General features: G+C 38.8%; 1 protein-coding gene across 4 annotated transcripts in view; it reads left to right on the top strand.

The window, feature by feature from the left end:
• Nucleotides 1–322: 322 nt before the first annotated feature.
• Nucleotides 323–17,368, top strand: part of LOC131592993 (zinc finger C3H1 domain-containing protein-like) — a 41,094-nt gene continuing 24,048 nt past the window's right edge. Inside the window, exons 1-11 of one of the 4 annotated variants that reach the window (XM_058865069.1) lie at nucleotides 323–967; nucleotides 5,290–5,709; nucleotides 8,832–8,896; nucleotides 9,156–9,354; nucleotides 9,501–9,727; nucleotides 11,317–11,440; nucleotides 12,981–13,078; nucleotides 14,000–14,203; nucleotides 14,853–15,017; nucleotides 16,584–16,721; nucleotides 17,119–17,237. In XM_058865069.1, the coding sequence (XP_058721052.1) occupies nucleotides 379–967; nucleotides 5,290–5,709; nucleotides 8,832–8,896; nucleotides 9,156–9,354; nucleotides 9,501–9,727; nucleotides 11,317–11,440; nucleotides 12,981–13,078; nucleotides 14,000–14,203; nucleotides 14,853–15,017; nucleotides 16,584–16,721; nucleotides 17,119–17,237 (2,348 nt within the window). In that variant the 5' untranslated portion in view covers nucleotides 323–378. The remainder of the gene's footprint in view (nucleotides 968–5,289; nucleotides 5,710–8,831; nucleotides 8,897–9,155; nucleotides 9,355–9,500; nucleotides 9,728–11,316; nucleotides 11,441–12,980; nucleotides 13,079–13,999; nucleotides 14,204–14,852; nucleotides 15,018–16,583; nucleotides 16,722–17,118; nucleotides 17,238–17,368) is intronic. The other 3 variants (XM_058865070.1, XM_058865071.1, XM_058865072.1) reach the window with 3 other exon arrangements.

The following is a 17,368-nucleotide window of genomic DNA, read 5'->3' on the forward strand; positions in this document are numbered from 1 at the left end:
CAGTGCAGCGCAGCCCACCGCCATGCCACCCCTCCCTACCCATATAGCTCCGTGCCCTTCGATAAGATGGAGACCTCCTCCCTCGCCTCCTCTACCAACATGGAGGGCCGCGCGCCCATTGGCGCCCGCCGCCGCCCGCCGCCCCGCCATAGGCTGAGGGGCTGGCTTCCCCCCGCTGTGCTTTGCATGGCCTCTCCCCGAGCGGGGAACTACATTACCCAAGATGCCAAAATAGGGGCGCTGCCCCGCCCCTCTGCTTTTCTTACGCATCGAGGCTCTATCTCCTCCCGGGCGGGAGGGACGGGGCGTGGTCTCGCGAGAGTCCGCGCGGCCTGGCTGAGAGGGTGCAGGGCGCGCCGAGACCGTTGTCGTGGGCCCATGGCGGCCGCGGAGGCGGCGGCCGCGCCCGACCCTAGCGGGCTCTCCCCGAAGGAGGAAGGGGAGCTGGAGGATGGCGAGATCAGCGACGATGACAACAACGGCTTTGGGCCTTATGGCGGCGGCTCCGAGCCTGCCGGCGGCCTCGGTAGCGGCAGTAGCAGCAGCAGCAGTAGCAGGCCGTACTCGAGGCGCCGGCCGCCCCCCGGCCTCCACGGGAGCGGCTCCGTGTCCTCCCCCGGGCGGCCCTTCCCGCGCTCGCGGCACCAGCCCCCGCCCGACACGGGACACGTGCACGGCCACGGCGGCTACCGGCCTAAGGACTCGTTCCGCTCCCACCCGCCGGCGCCGCGGATGCCGCCGGGCTCGCACTCCGATGCGGGTCCCCGGCTCTCCTTCTGGGAGCGCAGCCACAACGCCCTGGACCGGTTCCGCTTCCGAGGCCGGCCCTACCGGGGCGGTGGGCGCTGGGGCCGGAGCCGAGGCTGCAGCGACCGGCCTGGCAATCCTCCGGGGAGGCCGCCCGGAGGGGGAGGCGGCAGCGGGTTCAGTAGCAGTCAGGGCTGGAGGGAGCCCTCTCCTCGAAAATGTATCCTTAAAACGTGAGCGGGGGTGGGGGGCCCGTGCTGCTGCTGAGGGCCTGGGTGTGGCGGTTCCGCGCTACGTGGCCGAAAGCCCTGGGAAGGGACGCGTTTCCCTCCCGCTGTGGCAGTAGGATTCACGCAACGGTAACCGAGAAGGAGGCTCCCAAGCTAATCCTGGGGCTTGGCCGGGGCAGCCGGCCCTGCTTAAGGAGAGGCAGCTGGGAAGTCGGATTACTGCCATGACCTGGCTTGCGGCTTGGCCGATCTGTCGTGTGTAGGGAAAAAGGAAAAGCATAGCCTGAAAGGAAGCTTTTGTCGGTCGGATTCTGAGCGGCTGCTTTTGTAGCCCCAAGTGCGAATATTGTGAAGTGGGGTCAGTCTTTGGTGCGGCAGTTTTAATATGTATAATTAGCGTCACAATTGTGAAGCTAAAACCCTAAGCTTTACTGTATTGGGCAATGAAGGAGCTACTATTTTTTTCATTTTCGCTTTCATCCCTTCAGAGGCTATTACACGTAGGTTTAGCTTTAGTCAGTTTTAGCTAAGCTGGAGTGGATCTGCACACAAAAATGTAGTTTATATGGGCGTTCAGATGAAAGCCATACACACCATTTCTTGTAGGATGTTCTCCATTGATTGCTCTTAAGATTTATTTAGGTCACTTATTACTAGAGTTCTGATATTTCATCCTTTTAGGAGCAGGAATTGTGCAAGTGGTGGGAAAAGCTTCCCTCATTTTTCTTGTTTGCCATAGAAAGTAACGTAAAGAACAGATGCTGAGTGTAGCTTGGGGCAGCCTGGTTAATGGATGTAATTGCATTGTTGCCTAACTGAAAATGTAGATGATTAAAAAGACACTGAGCAAGAGAGATAGTGGTTAAATCCTGTTCTCCGGAATTTGCAGTGTTGTGTTGTCCTTCGTATCAACAGTCAAAGGATGTATTTTTGCTAGACTGTGCAGGTTGGTTTCTTGGATCTTGTTTTATATACAAGATTATTATTTACATAATTAATATTTTTATTTGTTTAAATGTGGACGGATGTAAATTAGCAATAGAGGTGCTTTTATTTGGTCTCGTGGTAAAGTTAAAGCATTATTGAAGACTTAATTGGAGCCCTTCATTCAAAGGTTTTATCTTAAGAAGGCAGCAAATGAAGATGTGATTTGCCCAAGGTTTCATAGTAAGATAATTCTAATGCTGAAAATAGTTTTCAGGTCTCTTTGCAGTGCTGCTCTGAGTACCTGAAAGTGGTTACTTTCTGTGTAAGGTGTAATTTGCAGGGCAAATGTAGAGATTGTCCTAAACAGACCTTGCAATGTTTCTTAGTGAGGCTTATGCGGAGTCTCCTTCCTTTTAATTAAAAGAGTATTCAGAAATTAATAATTCCATTTTCAAACAAAAAATAGAAAATGAGGATGTTTTTATTCCTGGCACTTAAGATTCACTCATCTGTTGAACTGTGGTGGATGGAGAATGTTCTATTACTCTTTCTTTTTAATAAGTGAATATTCAGTTGTTTGTGGATCATGTAGTTAAGGTCCATGATTTTCCCTCACTATGAGTTACTGTCAGAGCTTTTCATATCCTTGCCACCTAACACAGCCAATATTAGAGAATTCATAACTACTAATGTACCTCTGTGTTGCTAACATTAATGGAGTACTGGTGTAGTTCATTGGCATGTGACTTCAGAGGAGACTTTCATATCAACTGGTACAAGGAAGCTTGTGGCCTTGAATTTGAAATTCCTCTTGGAAAATAAAATGTTTTAAGTGTCTGGAGTCCTGGTTTTGGCTTCTTCTTAGTAGCTGGTACGGTGCTGTGTTTTGGATTCAGTATTAGAGTAATGTTGATAACACACTGGTGTTTTAGTTGTTGCTGAGAAGTGCCTACACTAAGTCATGGACTTGCAGCATCCCATGCTCTGCCGCTGAGGAGGTGCACAAGAAGCTGTCAGTGTGCAAAACTGAGACCCAAACTTAGCCAAAGTGGTGTTGCATAGCACAGAATGTCGTGCCCAGTGTATAAACTGTGGGGAGTTGGCTGAGAGCCACTGATTGCTGCTCGGGGCTGGGCATCTCAGTCCAGGTGAGGGTAGTGAGCAATTGTATTGTGTATCACCCTCCTTTCTTGGGCATTATTCCATTCTCTCTTTTTGTTATCTCCGTTTTCGTTATTTTTACTATTTTATTTGATTTACATTATTTAACTGTTTTTTTTTTTTTCCAACCCACTTTGTCAACCCACATTACCTTTTTCCAGGTTCTTTCTCCATCCCACCATGGAAGGGAGGGAGGAGTGAGAGTATGGGATAGTAAGTTGCTAACCGGGGGTAAACCATGTCAATCTGGTAAGACACAGATTGTTTCCTTGATTTAGGATCAAAAAACTTTGCACCAGGTTTTACAGGAATATATATGTAAGTGGAGTAAAGGACAAGGTGGAACATTTAAAGATTCCTTGTTACTTTTTTGGGGGTGTTAGCTTTTAATAGTCTTTTCTCTTTCAATTCTTGGCAATGTTAATACATTATATAGTAATTCTCCAGGAATTCTTGTACAGAGAATTGTGGAATTTGAATCTAATGGGACTTTGTTTCCATTGAATTTTGAGCTCTTCTCAGTGTGCATTTTTCTTCCATTTCTGACTCCCAGTTTCTTCTTTTTGGTTCTTGGATGAAATTTCTCTTGAGTTGGTTGAAGCACAGTTGTTGTTTTAATATTTACATAAATATTAATATTTAAATGCCTGCCTTTCACAGCACTTCATGGAGTCTGCATTCTGTGTGTAGACCCCCCCAAAAAATTTTCTATGTATGTGAACCACAGGATTTCTGGTTAACTCCATTGTGGGAGCTTCTAACAATTGTATTATCCTGAGAATGGAAAACATCTCAAAACTGTCTTGTTATCCATCTCCAGATGACTTTAGAAGCTCCCTATTGAAGTATTCCCATAGCAAATAGCAGTTAGACTTACTTTTATAAACGATGGTAAGTCAATTAGCTTCAAAATTCCCTGTGACTTAGGAAATTATGAACATAGCTGGCTCTTTGGAAGCAGAAATATGTTGGAAGGGAATTTTGCAAATATACTTATTGCATAATTTGGTGTTATACTGCATACAGCTTTTAGTTTTTTCAGGATATTTATAGACTGATTGTTTTTTGGGGTTTTATATAGTTTATCTTTGCTAGTTTCTGCTTTTTGTGCTGACACTTGAGAAAGCACTGTATAGCAAAACATTTCAGAACATTACAGAGGTAGCTTTTGCAGGATACATGTCGAGATTCTTCATACTAATGTTAGAACTTAATGTAGCAAAACATCCAAGTTGTCAGTACTTGTTCTGAGCAGAAGACAAATACATTTTCCTCTGGATTAAGTATGTCTGCATTCAGAGGACACCTGTTTTAGCTTATGGTTTTATTCTGCTTATTGCTTTAAGAGATGATTTGGTTGAAAAAGCATTCTGCATAATTGGGTATGTGAGTCAGCTGTTACCACAGTGGGGTTGATACTGTGAGTCAAATGAGTAAAACCTGACTTGGTATCCTGAAATATTTCCCCTTGAGCACGATTATTTTACAGGATCATTTTCAAGGGTCAGGTTAAGGTAAGAGGAGTTGAACCTCTAATAGTGACAACTTTTGTTCTGGGTAGAGATGCCTAAGAATATTTTCGCTACTTGCCTTGGACATTCATAAGCAATCTTTTCTGAGCAACCAGTAATTCCCAGTTGTCTTAAGCATTTCTGAATGTTTTGATTGTGAGTCTTTGTTAATTTTTTTTTCACTTCAGTTGTTCATTGATTCTTCTGTGCCTTACCCTCATTTGCTGAACTTCATTTACTACAGTGTGTAATTGTGCTATGGCCAGACTTAGTATTGGCTAGATGTGGCATTTTATGAAGGACTAAAATGAGTGAGAAAGAATTTAACCTTTTTCAGAATGTGAGATGGGGAGTCAGTACTGGAGTTACAAACTCTGGAAGTCTGACTTTTCATGATAGAAAACCATCTCAGCATTATAGCTGTTGTTTCCAGGAGGATGGTGTAAGAGATGAGACTTTTCAGCAATTCATGACCTTCTTGTGTAAGCAGGATATTTGGAATTGTTGGTTTGAGAAAATGTTTGTCAATATGTAATAATGGCTACAGCTTTTGCATGCTGCTTGTGTTTAAGGATATTTTTCAAACTAGCCTTGAGGTAAAATATATGAGAACATAAGTTATGTTTGTCTTAATTTGGTCTGACAGTGGTAATACTTATACTGTTTTAAGATTATGCAAGTTCTTGTCTTAAATTTCTTGACCAGTAATTCAGCTAAAACTTTTGGAAGGTCCCCATCTAGAAAGCAGAACTACTCTTCTAAAAATGAAAGCTCTGTGGAAGAAAGTTTTGAGGATCTGCTCTTGAAGTATAAGCAGATACAATTAGAACTTGAACACATTAATAAAGATGAGAGACTGGCTTTGAGCAACAGGGAAGAAAATGAGAAGCAAGATGATGAAAAAACAGTGGACACAGAGGACCAAAAAACTGTAGAAAATGACAGTATTAAAACGGACACTATAAAAGAAGCACCTCCTGAGGAGAAAAATCCGGTTATGGGCTTTCAGGCATTTGAACTGAAACCTCTTAGACAAAAACTGCCTACTCCAGCTGAGAGGAGCAGATTGAAAAAAAGCAAAGAAGGAATGAAGCAGTCCTCACAAAAATCTGAAGTAACAGAATCTGGCCAAGGTAAAGAAATACCTGTAAAATTATTTTAGTTTGAAAAGTTCTATTTGCTTGCTATTATTTATTTATTATTATATATGATAATATAATTGATATATATAATTAATTATTATTAATATTAAGTGTTGGTGAATATGTTACTGTAACTATAATGTTAAAAGTTACAAGTTAAAGATTTAATGTACTGGAGTCTTTTGTTTTGTAATTCTGTAAATTACATAAACATGCTTGGAAGCATGTTTTTGCTCTGGATTTGTATTTTCAATAATGTGTTTTCTTAGACCAGTTGTTTAGCAGAAAGCATGAGGAAGAGGAGCAAGACTTGAAGGTTTTAATTGCTGTTCACAGCAGAAATCATTGACTTTTCACTGAAATTTCTATTTCTGCTTTTGTCATGTTCTTTTCTGCAGACGCAAAATGTGGGGGTTTTTTCGCTGAAAAGAGAACATTTAGAGACCCCTTTTTCTGCATTTCATCTTTGTGTGTTTTCTTAAGTGTAAGATCAGAATTGTGGAATATTGTGAGTTAGAAGGCACCCACAAGGATCATCAAGTCTAACTCTTAAAAGTTAATGTCCCATACAGGGATCAAGCTCACATTAACACCATAAGATACTTTAATGAGAATTATCTTGATCATTGTTTATATTCACCAATAGTCAAGAAATCATTTGGCCACAAATGGGAAAGATTTGTAGACGAAATGCAGCCAAAGGGTAGAATAAGTGTCTTGTCAAGGATAGTTCTGGACTGCTGACTAAAGAGGGTAATTGCTGAGATGCATTAACTAGTTATGGAAAAAGAAGTGATCGTGTCCACCTGGCCTGTGGTAAAAGCATTTGAGCTTACTTCTAAGTCTGCAGCAAAATAAGGCAGCTTACTTAAGCTTCCTACCCTAAGGCTTCATGTCGTTCCACTAAGTGATTGCTGTGGTTGAGGGTGGCGCTTGAGGCTATCTCTTGTCATCTGATGTTCACTAATTTGCCAGTATGTGTAAACTATCAATTTGAGTGGGAAGAGACAAACTAGTTAATGGATTGAATAAGAGTGCAGGTGAGTAATTGGCAGGAATATGAAGAGGGGTAGGACTAGAGCACTGAAAGTCGGAATGATAGATGTATAACTTCAGAACAAGACAGCTCTTGTAAAGAAAACAAAAGAGAAAACTGATAATTAGTAGTCAAACCACCTCATTCTAGTGTGTTTCCCATTAATGATAAATTTTTTTTGGTGTTCTTTAAGAGGTCATACAGGTTTTATTGGCAGACATGAAGAAAACAAATTTTGGTGATAAAGAAGAACTAGTAATCCGTGGGAAGAGACAGGAGTGGCAAGACAGGAGTAAAGCAGCTATTTAAAAAGCAAAATAGCCTCAAAAATTCACCTTCCAAATGTAAAAGCACTGAATTTGATAATAAAAGTTCATATGATAGTGAAAAATAGATGCTGTAATATGCATATTAATAGTATTTAATTTTTGCATGTTAATCAAATTTATGATACATAAATGATCTGAAAGCAGACAGATTATGTACAAATGTTTATGACAGCATAAGGCAGGCTTAACATTGGATTTGACATAGGAGTTTTAACATTGGAGTTATTGCAGATTCATGTGTATTGAGTATGTATTCTATTAATCTCCTTACTGCTGCAATACACACTGCATGTATTGGGAAATCAGGAAAATATGATTTTCCCATTTTATTTATTTTTACATGGTGTACTGGATGTTTCTGCAGCCTTGTAAAAGTTGAAGAACTTGTCTTAAAACTCAGGAATTTTCAGTCTCTCAAATTAATTTGCTGTGGTTCAGCTGCTCTGACAGGCTGGACAGTATTCCCCACTTTACTTCCTGTGTTGTGCATTAGCCTGTTGTGTCCATGTTGTCCCCTTCTGGTTTGAAAGAGCATTTGTGCTTGTATAGACTGTCCCTTCATATGCCTACGTCAAAAAAAAACTACTATACCATCTGTCTTCCTACTTTGATCCTGTGAACTGGATATGTAATATGTATGTGAACTTCACATATTACACTAACTTTTAAAATTTTTTTCTGTAGTTCATATGGGTATTAGATACTACTCTTTCTTGTATGTGTATTTTTAAAAAATGCATGTGTATGCAAGGAGGAAGACCTTCAGCATTTTAAGTTTCATTTTTGTTTATGTATGTTTATGTTTCTTGGTGTACTTTAAACAGTGCCTTTCTGAATATAATTTTTACAAAATGCTAGGAAGAGTTAAAGCTGTACAAAATCTGAATTTATTTTCCACCATTTTGAATTGTGGGATGGAATCTTTCTTTGAAGACTAATATAGCAAAAGAACTCCAAGCTTCTCTAAATGTTTCCTTCCTTTGTCTGATGCATATAAACATACAAATGTATGGTTATATAAAAATGTGTAAGTATTTTTTGCAGCCAATTATATTACTAATTATTTGCTATAATGTATGTCATACTGCAATATGTACAGCATTATGCATACCATATGTAAAATATGGTATGTTAATATGTGTGTGTATATACATATATACACACATTATGAGAATTGGCTATGTTTTGCAAAGTGTTAAGAAAGTAATATTTTAACATCTAAATGTTTAGCAGGAAAACAATGTGCTATTCTTTTAATTTCCATAGGATAACTTCTGTTTTTCTTTGGTCTGAAATGGAGCAAGTATGTTCTTACTGAGGCTTTGGGCCTTTAATTCTGCAAAAGAATGACCAGTTACTCAAAATAGCAGCCAGTGAAACATGAGATGCTCAGGACAGCAGCTGATATGAGATGGTAGTATAAAACAGATAACAAGAAGTCTTCCCCATGTCTGCAAATCTGTTTTTCTCTGTTTCTTGAGGAAGTACATGTGAACCTTAAGACAGAGTTACTAAGAAATGACAATCTTGCCTTAGCCTTATGGAGTCATGATGATTTTATCAGACATGCCAAATTTATATGAATGTTTGTTCATATGATCTTGCATCTACCACTGCTATTGTTTTATACTGTGTATTGGTGATACTGATAAAATATGATTGTATAGATTAAAATTAATGTATCATTTTCATGTATCTCTCCTGAGAAACAGCTTGTTGAAAAATATGGTATTTTTTTCTCTTGGAAGGTGCAGAAGACAAAGAGCAAACATCAGCACGAAAGCTTAGCAGTTCGGATGTTGCATCTGAAAAGGTAAGAAAATATTCCTCCATAGATGAGGTATGATTGCATTATAATACTCTGATGGCTTTTTCCAAATTACAGTCTAGAAACATTCTGGTCATAGGAGCTGTCAATTTTAAATAAATGACACTTACCAGTAAAGTAGGATTTTGAGCTTTCTTTTAGTAAAAATATTGGGGAAAGATTCCAAAAGACCTTATAAAGAAAAAGTTGTTAAATTATGTTTCTTGACTTTTAATCTTGTCCTTTCTTCTGTTTTCTTCTCAAGAAGCTGCTTGATGATGAAGAGGAGATGTCTGAATTGCAACTTAGGCTTCTTGCACTTCAGTCTGCTAGTAAAAAATGGCAGCAAAAAGAACAGCAGGTGATGAAGGAAAGCAAAGAAAAATTAACAAAAACAAAAAGTGTCACACAGAAAGTCAAAGCCAGTACAAAAGCACATTCAACAAAAAAACCTAGTACTACAGGTAATAAGTTTAACGTTACTGATATGGCTGTCAATGGTGTGGGTGCCAAAAAAAAAAGTTATGCGAGCAATGAGCCTTTAGTCACTAGGATTAGGTGGAACCAATTAGGTAACATGGAATTAATCACATACTTTTTTTATTGAAAGGCAAGCAAGCTCTGAGGAAGCCACAGACAAAGACATCAAAGAAGATTCAGCAGCAAAAGGAACTAGATAGGCGGCAGAAAGAGGAGGACCAGAGGAAACAAGAAGAAGAGGAGGAAAGAAGAAAGAGAGAAGAAGAAATAAGAAAAATTAGGGACCTCTCAAATCAAGAAGAGCAGTACAATCGATTCATGAAGCTAGTTGGAGGAAAGAGGAGATCAAGGAGCAGGGTAACAGATCTCTTACTTGATGTTCTGGTATTACATTTAGGATTAATGAATTGTTTCTGTCTTGCCCCACCTGGTTTTGTGTCACCATCCTGCCTGAATCCCCCTGTTCTTGTCCCCACTTTCCCCACCCCTAGAATAATCAAAATGTAGCAATGAAAGAAAAGCTCAATATACTTCAGTGTTTAGTGTTTTAATCCCATGCTAGACAAGCATTCCCTTTGGATTTGGAAAAATCAGTTTTGTATGAGTTGTACAGTTGCAAGTTAATGGTAAAGCATTTTTCTCCTAAAGATATATTGAACATTGTGATCAAAGAGCAGCCTGTAATTTAACACTAACCCATCAGTGAAACTTCTTTGGCTTTCTTCTTTTAGATTTCAAGGTTTTCTTCACATTTTCAGACTTGTGGGTTTTTTTTTGTTTGTTTAAGGTTGTGTATACAACCTTAGTGGCTTGCTTCTTTCAAAGTGTCATTGGAGGGCTTGGCTGCTTTGTAGTATTTTTTCAATGCAGTATTTAATCTATTGTGTTGAGGCAAAATATAAGTCTAGACAAAAGATAATTTGTTTAACCTTACATGGTGTCGAATTGATGGAGTAATAGTTACTGTAGTGGTAATCATGCTATCCGTGTAGGCTGTTCTTGTTCTCTCATTGAGATTAGCAAAGGGCACCTGAGTAGCTCATGTCTGTCTCTTAAAACATTGGTACATTACAGAAAAAAAAAGACTGTTTCTACAGCATTAATTCTTTCAGCCTGGAAGTAGTGCAGCCACTGCAGCTGGATGCTTCAAGTGCTTGGAGCTATTAATGCTGTAAGGAAAAACAGCGTCTAAGGGAATTGAGGCTCCCTGTTTGAGGTCATGTTGTAGAAGAATCACCTTTATAATAATACCAAGTGGAAAATGGAGAGTAAAAATGTTTTACTGTAAACAGTAGATATTCTAGAAGCTACCAGAATGTCTTCTGTATGCCTCTTAAAGATACGAGTTACGGAGTCTGAGAAGTCCTACTTAGTTGTTCTGTATATTTTCAGTCCTGAAAATTGATTTGCATCCATACAATGTTAGGAGATCTTCAGACAGCCTGATTTATGAGTTGACAGTCTCTGGGCTTGTCTCAGTGGGGCATGTGGCTCCTTCTGGGACAATAAAAAGATTTTTCACCTGAGAGTTGTTTCTAGTGAGGGTAGTTCAAGCATTCTTGGTAGTTGCCATGGTAGATTACCAGAAATAAAGCATTTAATTCACTTGCAGTCTTTCAGAAATTTACCAGATACGTAATGACCAAAAAGATATTTAAAAAGTTGTTTCCATGTATCATAACACCCCCCACCCCATCATCCTGGAAGAGATAAGGTTTTAAAACTCCTTGTTGTTTTGTCTGGTTGCTACCTGCCGTGGATATGATTAAAAGGTAATACTCAGTTTCTACTTCTTGTACAATATAAGTATATTGTATTTATAAGTCAGTTAGAAGAAAATATTCTACGGGCCTTCTTCCAAAATACATTTCTCTCTCTATATTTCTATATTACTCTGAAATGATGATGTAAGACCAGCTAAATAAAATCCTTTTTTGTGTGCTTAGTCATCAGATACAGACTTGAGATGGTCTTTGGATAAGCAGTCTACAGAGAGTGCGGGAGGCATATATCAGTATGATAATTACGATGAAGTTGCTATGGATACAGACAGTGAAACTAACTCACCAGGTAAGACTTAGTTACAGCTTTCTTATATTTTGATTGGTAAAAATAGGTAAAATATAGGAAATAAGCCACTGTTCTAGAAAGAAAGTCTGTTTTGAGCTATCTGAATTATAGAACTAACATTTTAAGGTGAGCTAATTATATTAATGTTGACTCCACCTCTGCTCCAGTGGTATTTTTAAAGTCTTCAGGGTATATTTTTCTCATTGCAGTACTGTAGGTTTTATGCTTGTATCTTCCCAATCAGCTGTGCAGGGTGTTAACTGGACAGACAGCAGCTTTGCAAAAAAAGGGCCCATGGGTCCCAGTGGACATTGAGTGACATGTGGGTCAGCAGTGTGGCTTTGGGTGACAGATGAACCATAGCCTGGGTTGTGGCATTGTGACTGTCAGGGTTCAGTGGCTGGAGGGGCCTGTTAATCACTGATTGCCAGTTTTCTGGTTTCACAGTATAAGTGAATTCTAGAATGAGCCTAACAAAAGATCTTTTTGAGTAAGGGAAACTGTTTCAGGCCTGTTTTTCATAAAGTTAATTGGGAGACTGGAGCACCTTGCTTACAGGAGATGGAGAAAGCTGTATTTGTGTAGAGAAGGCTTGGGACAGATTTTGCTCGTCTTCAACTACTTAGTGGGCAGTTGCAGACAAGACAACCATGCTTTTCAGTCAAGTGGGCAAGGAAGGACAAGTAGCAACACTTAAATTGTAACAAAGCAAATTCTGCTAGAAGGTGGTCAAACACTAGAGCAGGTTTAAATGTTGTGGAACCTCCAAATATTACCTGGAACTCGACAACCTGACTTCGTGGGAGGCTTGCTTTGGGCACATATGCTGGGGTCATATATCTTCTATAAGTCTCTTCCAGTCTAAATGGTTTATTGACTCTTGAGTCTGAGGTGCATTTAAGGTAGTTGGGTTTCTGTGTTCCATCTCAACACGTGGAGAGTTGAGAACTTCATTAAGCATACTATACTTGATTGGCTACTTTTTTCTCTTGCTTTTCATCTTCCATACTTTTTTTTTTTGTTTTGTTTCCTCCTTTCTTGTCAGCCTTCCTTATATATTACGTCGATAAATTACTACATCTGCTATTTTGTATCTATAAGCTACAAAATCTCTCTTGGTAAAGCATCTTAGTCTCTCTTATTTAATGTTTCAGAATTTATCAGCTGTGCTTTGGATCTGCTTCTCTCCTACTTTGCATTGTGTTGCATTTTTGGTAGCCTGTAATCAGGCTGCTTAGATACCTTGTTTTAGAAGGTAAATTCTTGCAAATTAAATTCAATTTGAGGGCTGCATTACCTTAGCAGTACTGGTTGGCTGTACTTATATTTTGTATGTAAAACAGAAAAAAAATGTAACTACTCTTTTTTAAAAGATATATAAATGTAAAAAAAAGGCACTGTGCTGTGTCTGGTGTTACCTTTGAAATTAGCACGTTGTAAAAACATTTGTTTCTTTTTTGCAACATTAAATCAGTTGAAGCATGAGTTGTTGTTTAATAAATATCTGTCAGATATCTTACATTCAGTATTTTAATTACAGCTTCTTCCCCAGTGCAGCCTCCTTTCTTTGAATGTCCAGTAGGGTATTTTCCACCTCCAGTACCACCCATTTCCTTGCCACTACCTCCTCCAATTCCAGTAAGTAACCTTGATAATTCTCATTTTGTATTTGATTTCTAATGCTAAAGCTAGGATTAAATTGAGATTTTGGTTTTGATACTGTACTCTGTTTAATGATTCCCTTGAACTATCTGTTGTGGTTGGTTTTTAAAACTCTTTATTTCAGCTGTCTGTTGGCTGATGCAGTTGTGGAATCAGTGTAACAATTAATCTCTTCATTGTTAGAGCTGTGCTTTTTCATACTGAAAGTAAAAATTGTCTGAAGCCCATAAGGAGAAAGAATGAATAGGAACTGTTAGCACAAGGCAACCTTGCCTCTTATCTCTAGGCTACATATCTAGGTAGATAGGCTTGATCTCTGACCTAGAGTGGGGGAAAGGCCAAGACATATAGCTCATCAGTCATTCAAACTCTGTGCCTTTTGACTGTGTTTTCTGTCTTCTCACCTAAGAGTCCACATGGAAATTGAATTACTGTGGAGTTTTTTTACTACCAATTTTTTTCACTGAATGACTGTTACTCAGAAAAGCAATAAAGGTACCATTTCCTCTCATGACAACTTCTGAGCTTTTGACTAAGGGAAATTGTAATTTTGTTAGCTAAGACAGTTTCATAAAACTGTTTGAAAACTGCTGGTCAACTCTGTTTCTCTGGATAGACTACCTGTGGTTCAGATTCTCATTTACCTTTAGTTTGTATGTCTCCACAGCTTCCACTGTTCAAATGTAACTGTATTGCTTCCATTAACCTCTGTGAGAAATTACTAACTTTAGTGACAGCCTTTGACAGGGATGTAAATATACTTTGACTGTTAATTAAACTGGTACAGTTTAGATTACCTTTAAACCATGGAATAATCTAGGTCTCAACCTCTGCTAAGTAATCATAAAGAAGTAGTAATTTTCACATTTCAAACTTTTGTTCTACTTCTTTTCTCAGCTTGTTCCATCTTCGAGCCATCTTTACATGGAGGGTATTCCTTGTGTTTCTCTTGAGCCACCTCCACCTCTTCCCCCTCTTCCCCCTGAAGAGCCTGAACAGCCACCAAAGCCTCCATTTGCTGATGAGGAAGAGGAGGAAGAGATGCTCTTAAGAGAAGAATTACTCAAGTCTTTAGCCAACAAGCGTGCTTTCAGAGCTGAGGTACTCTATTGTTTTTTTGAATGTAAGCCTCTAGATGGCAATCTTGACTAAAATTTCAATGTGACCTCCTATAAGTGAGGCTTACAGGAGTTTTATTCTGCATTTCTGCAAACTTAAAAAAAAAAAAATCAACAAGAACCACTCTGGAATTGTAAATTGCATCTTTCCTGTTATTTCTGAAGCAATTATGAAACTTCAGGGTACTGAAAATGAAGTTAGCCAAAGGAATCAAAGGAATGGTGGGTTTTCTGCTGGAGCATGTTTATTACTTTTGAACTTTCAGTTAGAAAGTGAGACAAGTAACTTTGTTTCAGCCTTCTAGGAAAAGGAGTTGGAAGAGGTTAACTGGTTGTTGTTGTCTTGGCAGTTTTTGTTGGAGAAGCTAAGCTTGTGGTTTTGAAAGAATATATTGGTTTTGACCTTACTTAATGGGTCTTTTGCAGTTGACTTGTGAATAACTGCTCTTCTCGTGTGCCTTTTTGATATTACTGCAGAATTGCAACATTTGTCTAATACATTTCAATAGTTGCCTAAATCACATTTTCAAGTTCCAAGATGTGTATGAAACAGCCTATTTTATACTGATGCTTTTTAATATAGCTATGTATGGTGTTTATTTTTAAGACCATGTTTTTGTTCTACTTTTTAGGAAACATCAAGTAACAGTGGTCCGCCTTCCCCTCCTGTTCCAGACAACTTGCAGCCTGTGCCAAGAAGCAATCTGTCTGCTGTCAGTATTAATACTGTGTCTCAGCCTCGGGTGCAAAACACAAAGTTTGTTAGAGTACCAAGGCTTCCACGAGCTGTGATCACAGTAAGGAAATACTGTTGCTTCCTAATAATAAGGAATTCCTAATAATGAATTGAAACTGAGGTCAGTTTAAGTGAAGAGCAGACTTGGACTTAGGTTTTCTAGTGATACAGCACAGCAGAGTGAAGCTTCAGTTAAGCATTTGAATTATTAGTCACTTTGACAATCCATATGCTATTCTAGAAAGACTTTGAAGCAAGAATTTCTAGCTGTAGAGAGCATCAAAGTATGCCAGCATGCAGTGAACTAAGAGATTGTAAATGTAGTTCAATTATTTTCTTTTCCAGACTAGCACAGACACCATTGCCAAAACAGAGGCAGTCTTGCTCTTCCTCCCGCACCTGGCCAATTGGTGTCTCCCTTCCTTTAAAGTGGGGTCTGGAGCATCACTCCCATTGCTGAACTTATTGAACATACTAAATTGATTGGAAAACTAACTTTTGTGGGGGAAAATACTTTCCTTAAAAGGAGGAGTTGAATTTTTTCAGTGGCTAGTGTGTATGTCAGAGTTAGCATGTCTGTGAGTGTGGCTGGAAGAGAGTATTTGTGAGGAGAGGACCAGTGCCTTGCACCAACATAAACTGGAATTTCACCTGCCTGTCCTGTTGTGGTGAAAAAATGATGCAGCTGGAGTACATTCAGAAGTAGTAGATACAACCCATATCTTGAGAATTGCCCAGAGTACCAAAAAGAACTGATTGTTAAAATGGGAGTATTTTTCATTTAAAAAAAAAATGGTGGTTTTTTTAGTGGGGTTAATGCTTAAAAGACACTTAGAGCTTGGACAAGGTTCTATTCTGAGATAAAGGGTTAATGTATAACTATAATTATCCAGGTCTACAGTGGGAGATGAGAAGAGCAGTCCTAGAAATGTGAAATAAATTGCTTTTTTCTAAGCTATAACTCCCAGAGCATTTGAGGTTAATCTAGATTGTCTGCTTGCTTCTGCATTTTTTTTTTTTTTGTGCTGGAATTGGCAATCACCTGATCTTCAGTGAGCTTTATAAAGTTGTCTTGGCAAAAGGTGATTAATAGTGATTTCATCTATTCATTACATTCTTTTGGTGTTCTACCAATTAAACTACCTGAGCAGCTCACTGTAAGATCAGTTAAGTACAACTGTGGGGCAAGAGACATCACAACTGTGTAGCAGAAAGATGAGGGAGTTTTAGTATGTCTGCCACATCAATTCAGATTTGATTGGCTTTACCTCTCAGTTAATTAAAAAAATTCCTTGCAAATGACAGATGATAATTTTAATTGCAGTTAAAGTAATGAATCAAGTATAGGAGTTAGATGTTTGAGAATTGTATGCTATGACCATGGACCAATAAATATGCTGCAGATGCTTGGGAGCAGGTTGAAAACGTTGGAGTACCTTTCACGTTACAATATCAGGACTGTGTAATATTACTGTCCTGTGGAGATGTACAAATGTTTATTTTTTCCTTACAATGTGGGATTGATGTGTGTGATGACAAAAGGAGTTAACCTTTTTCTCTTCTTGTATGTCTTCTGTTGCACCTGTGTCTCTAACTTTGTCTTCTAAAACTTGCATTCTCACCCCAGCTTCCAAAACACAAGTCTGTTGTGGTTACATTAAATGACTCAGATGACAGTGAGTCTGATGGAGAGCCCTCTAACTCAACTAGCAGTGTGTTTGGAGGACTAGAATCTATGATAAAAGAAGCAAGGAGAAATGTTGAGGTAATTGCTGTCAAAATTTTAATAATTTTAATGATTTTTCTTTATATATGAAATTTAAACTTTAGAATTTGATGAAGAAATACTGAATTACATCAGAAGAGGGTAAGAGTGAGTACATTACTCCTGTCTGGATAACTACATTGTAATTAGGATTGCACAAGCTAATCAAAATTTTTTGTTGAAGATGGCATCCTGAAGATAGAACTTGTAACATATTTTGGTTTGATTTTTTCAATTAAAATTCAGTGCATCGTGAAGCAAAAAAGTAGTGGCTTAAAAGATTTTACTTAGCCTTGAACAGCTTTAACTTGGCGCTGAAATTCCTCTTATAAATACTACTTGACAGCTGTATTTTAAGTTAGTGTGACTGGTACTGACTTTAGTCTAATTGTAACAGGCATCAAAAATCAAAGCCCCTCCAAAATCAGAAAAAGAGAATGATCCAATGAGAACTCCAGAGGCTCTGCCAGAAGATAAAAAAATAGAATACAGACTTCTAAAAGAAGAGATTGCCAGGTAAGCTTATTTGAATTGTTGATGTAAAATATGTTTTATTTGTAGCCATATTAGTCTACTTTTGTAACTTGAAGGAAGATCTGAGTTTAAAAACCTTGCCATCACCTTCACGCTTTTCTCCCATGCTGTTT

Source organism: Poecile atricapillus, chromosome Z, assembly GCF_030490865.1.
Source record: "Poecile atricapillus isolate bPoeAtr1 chromosome Z, bPoeAtr1.hap1, whole genome shotgun sequence".
Classification (NCBI taxonomy): Eukaryota; Metazoa; Chordata; class Aves; order Passeriformes; family Paridae; genus Poecile; species Poecile atricapillus.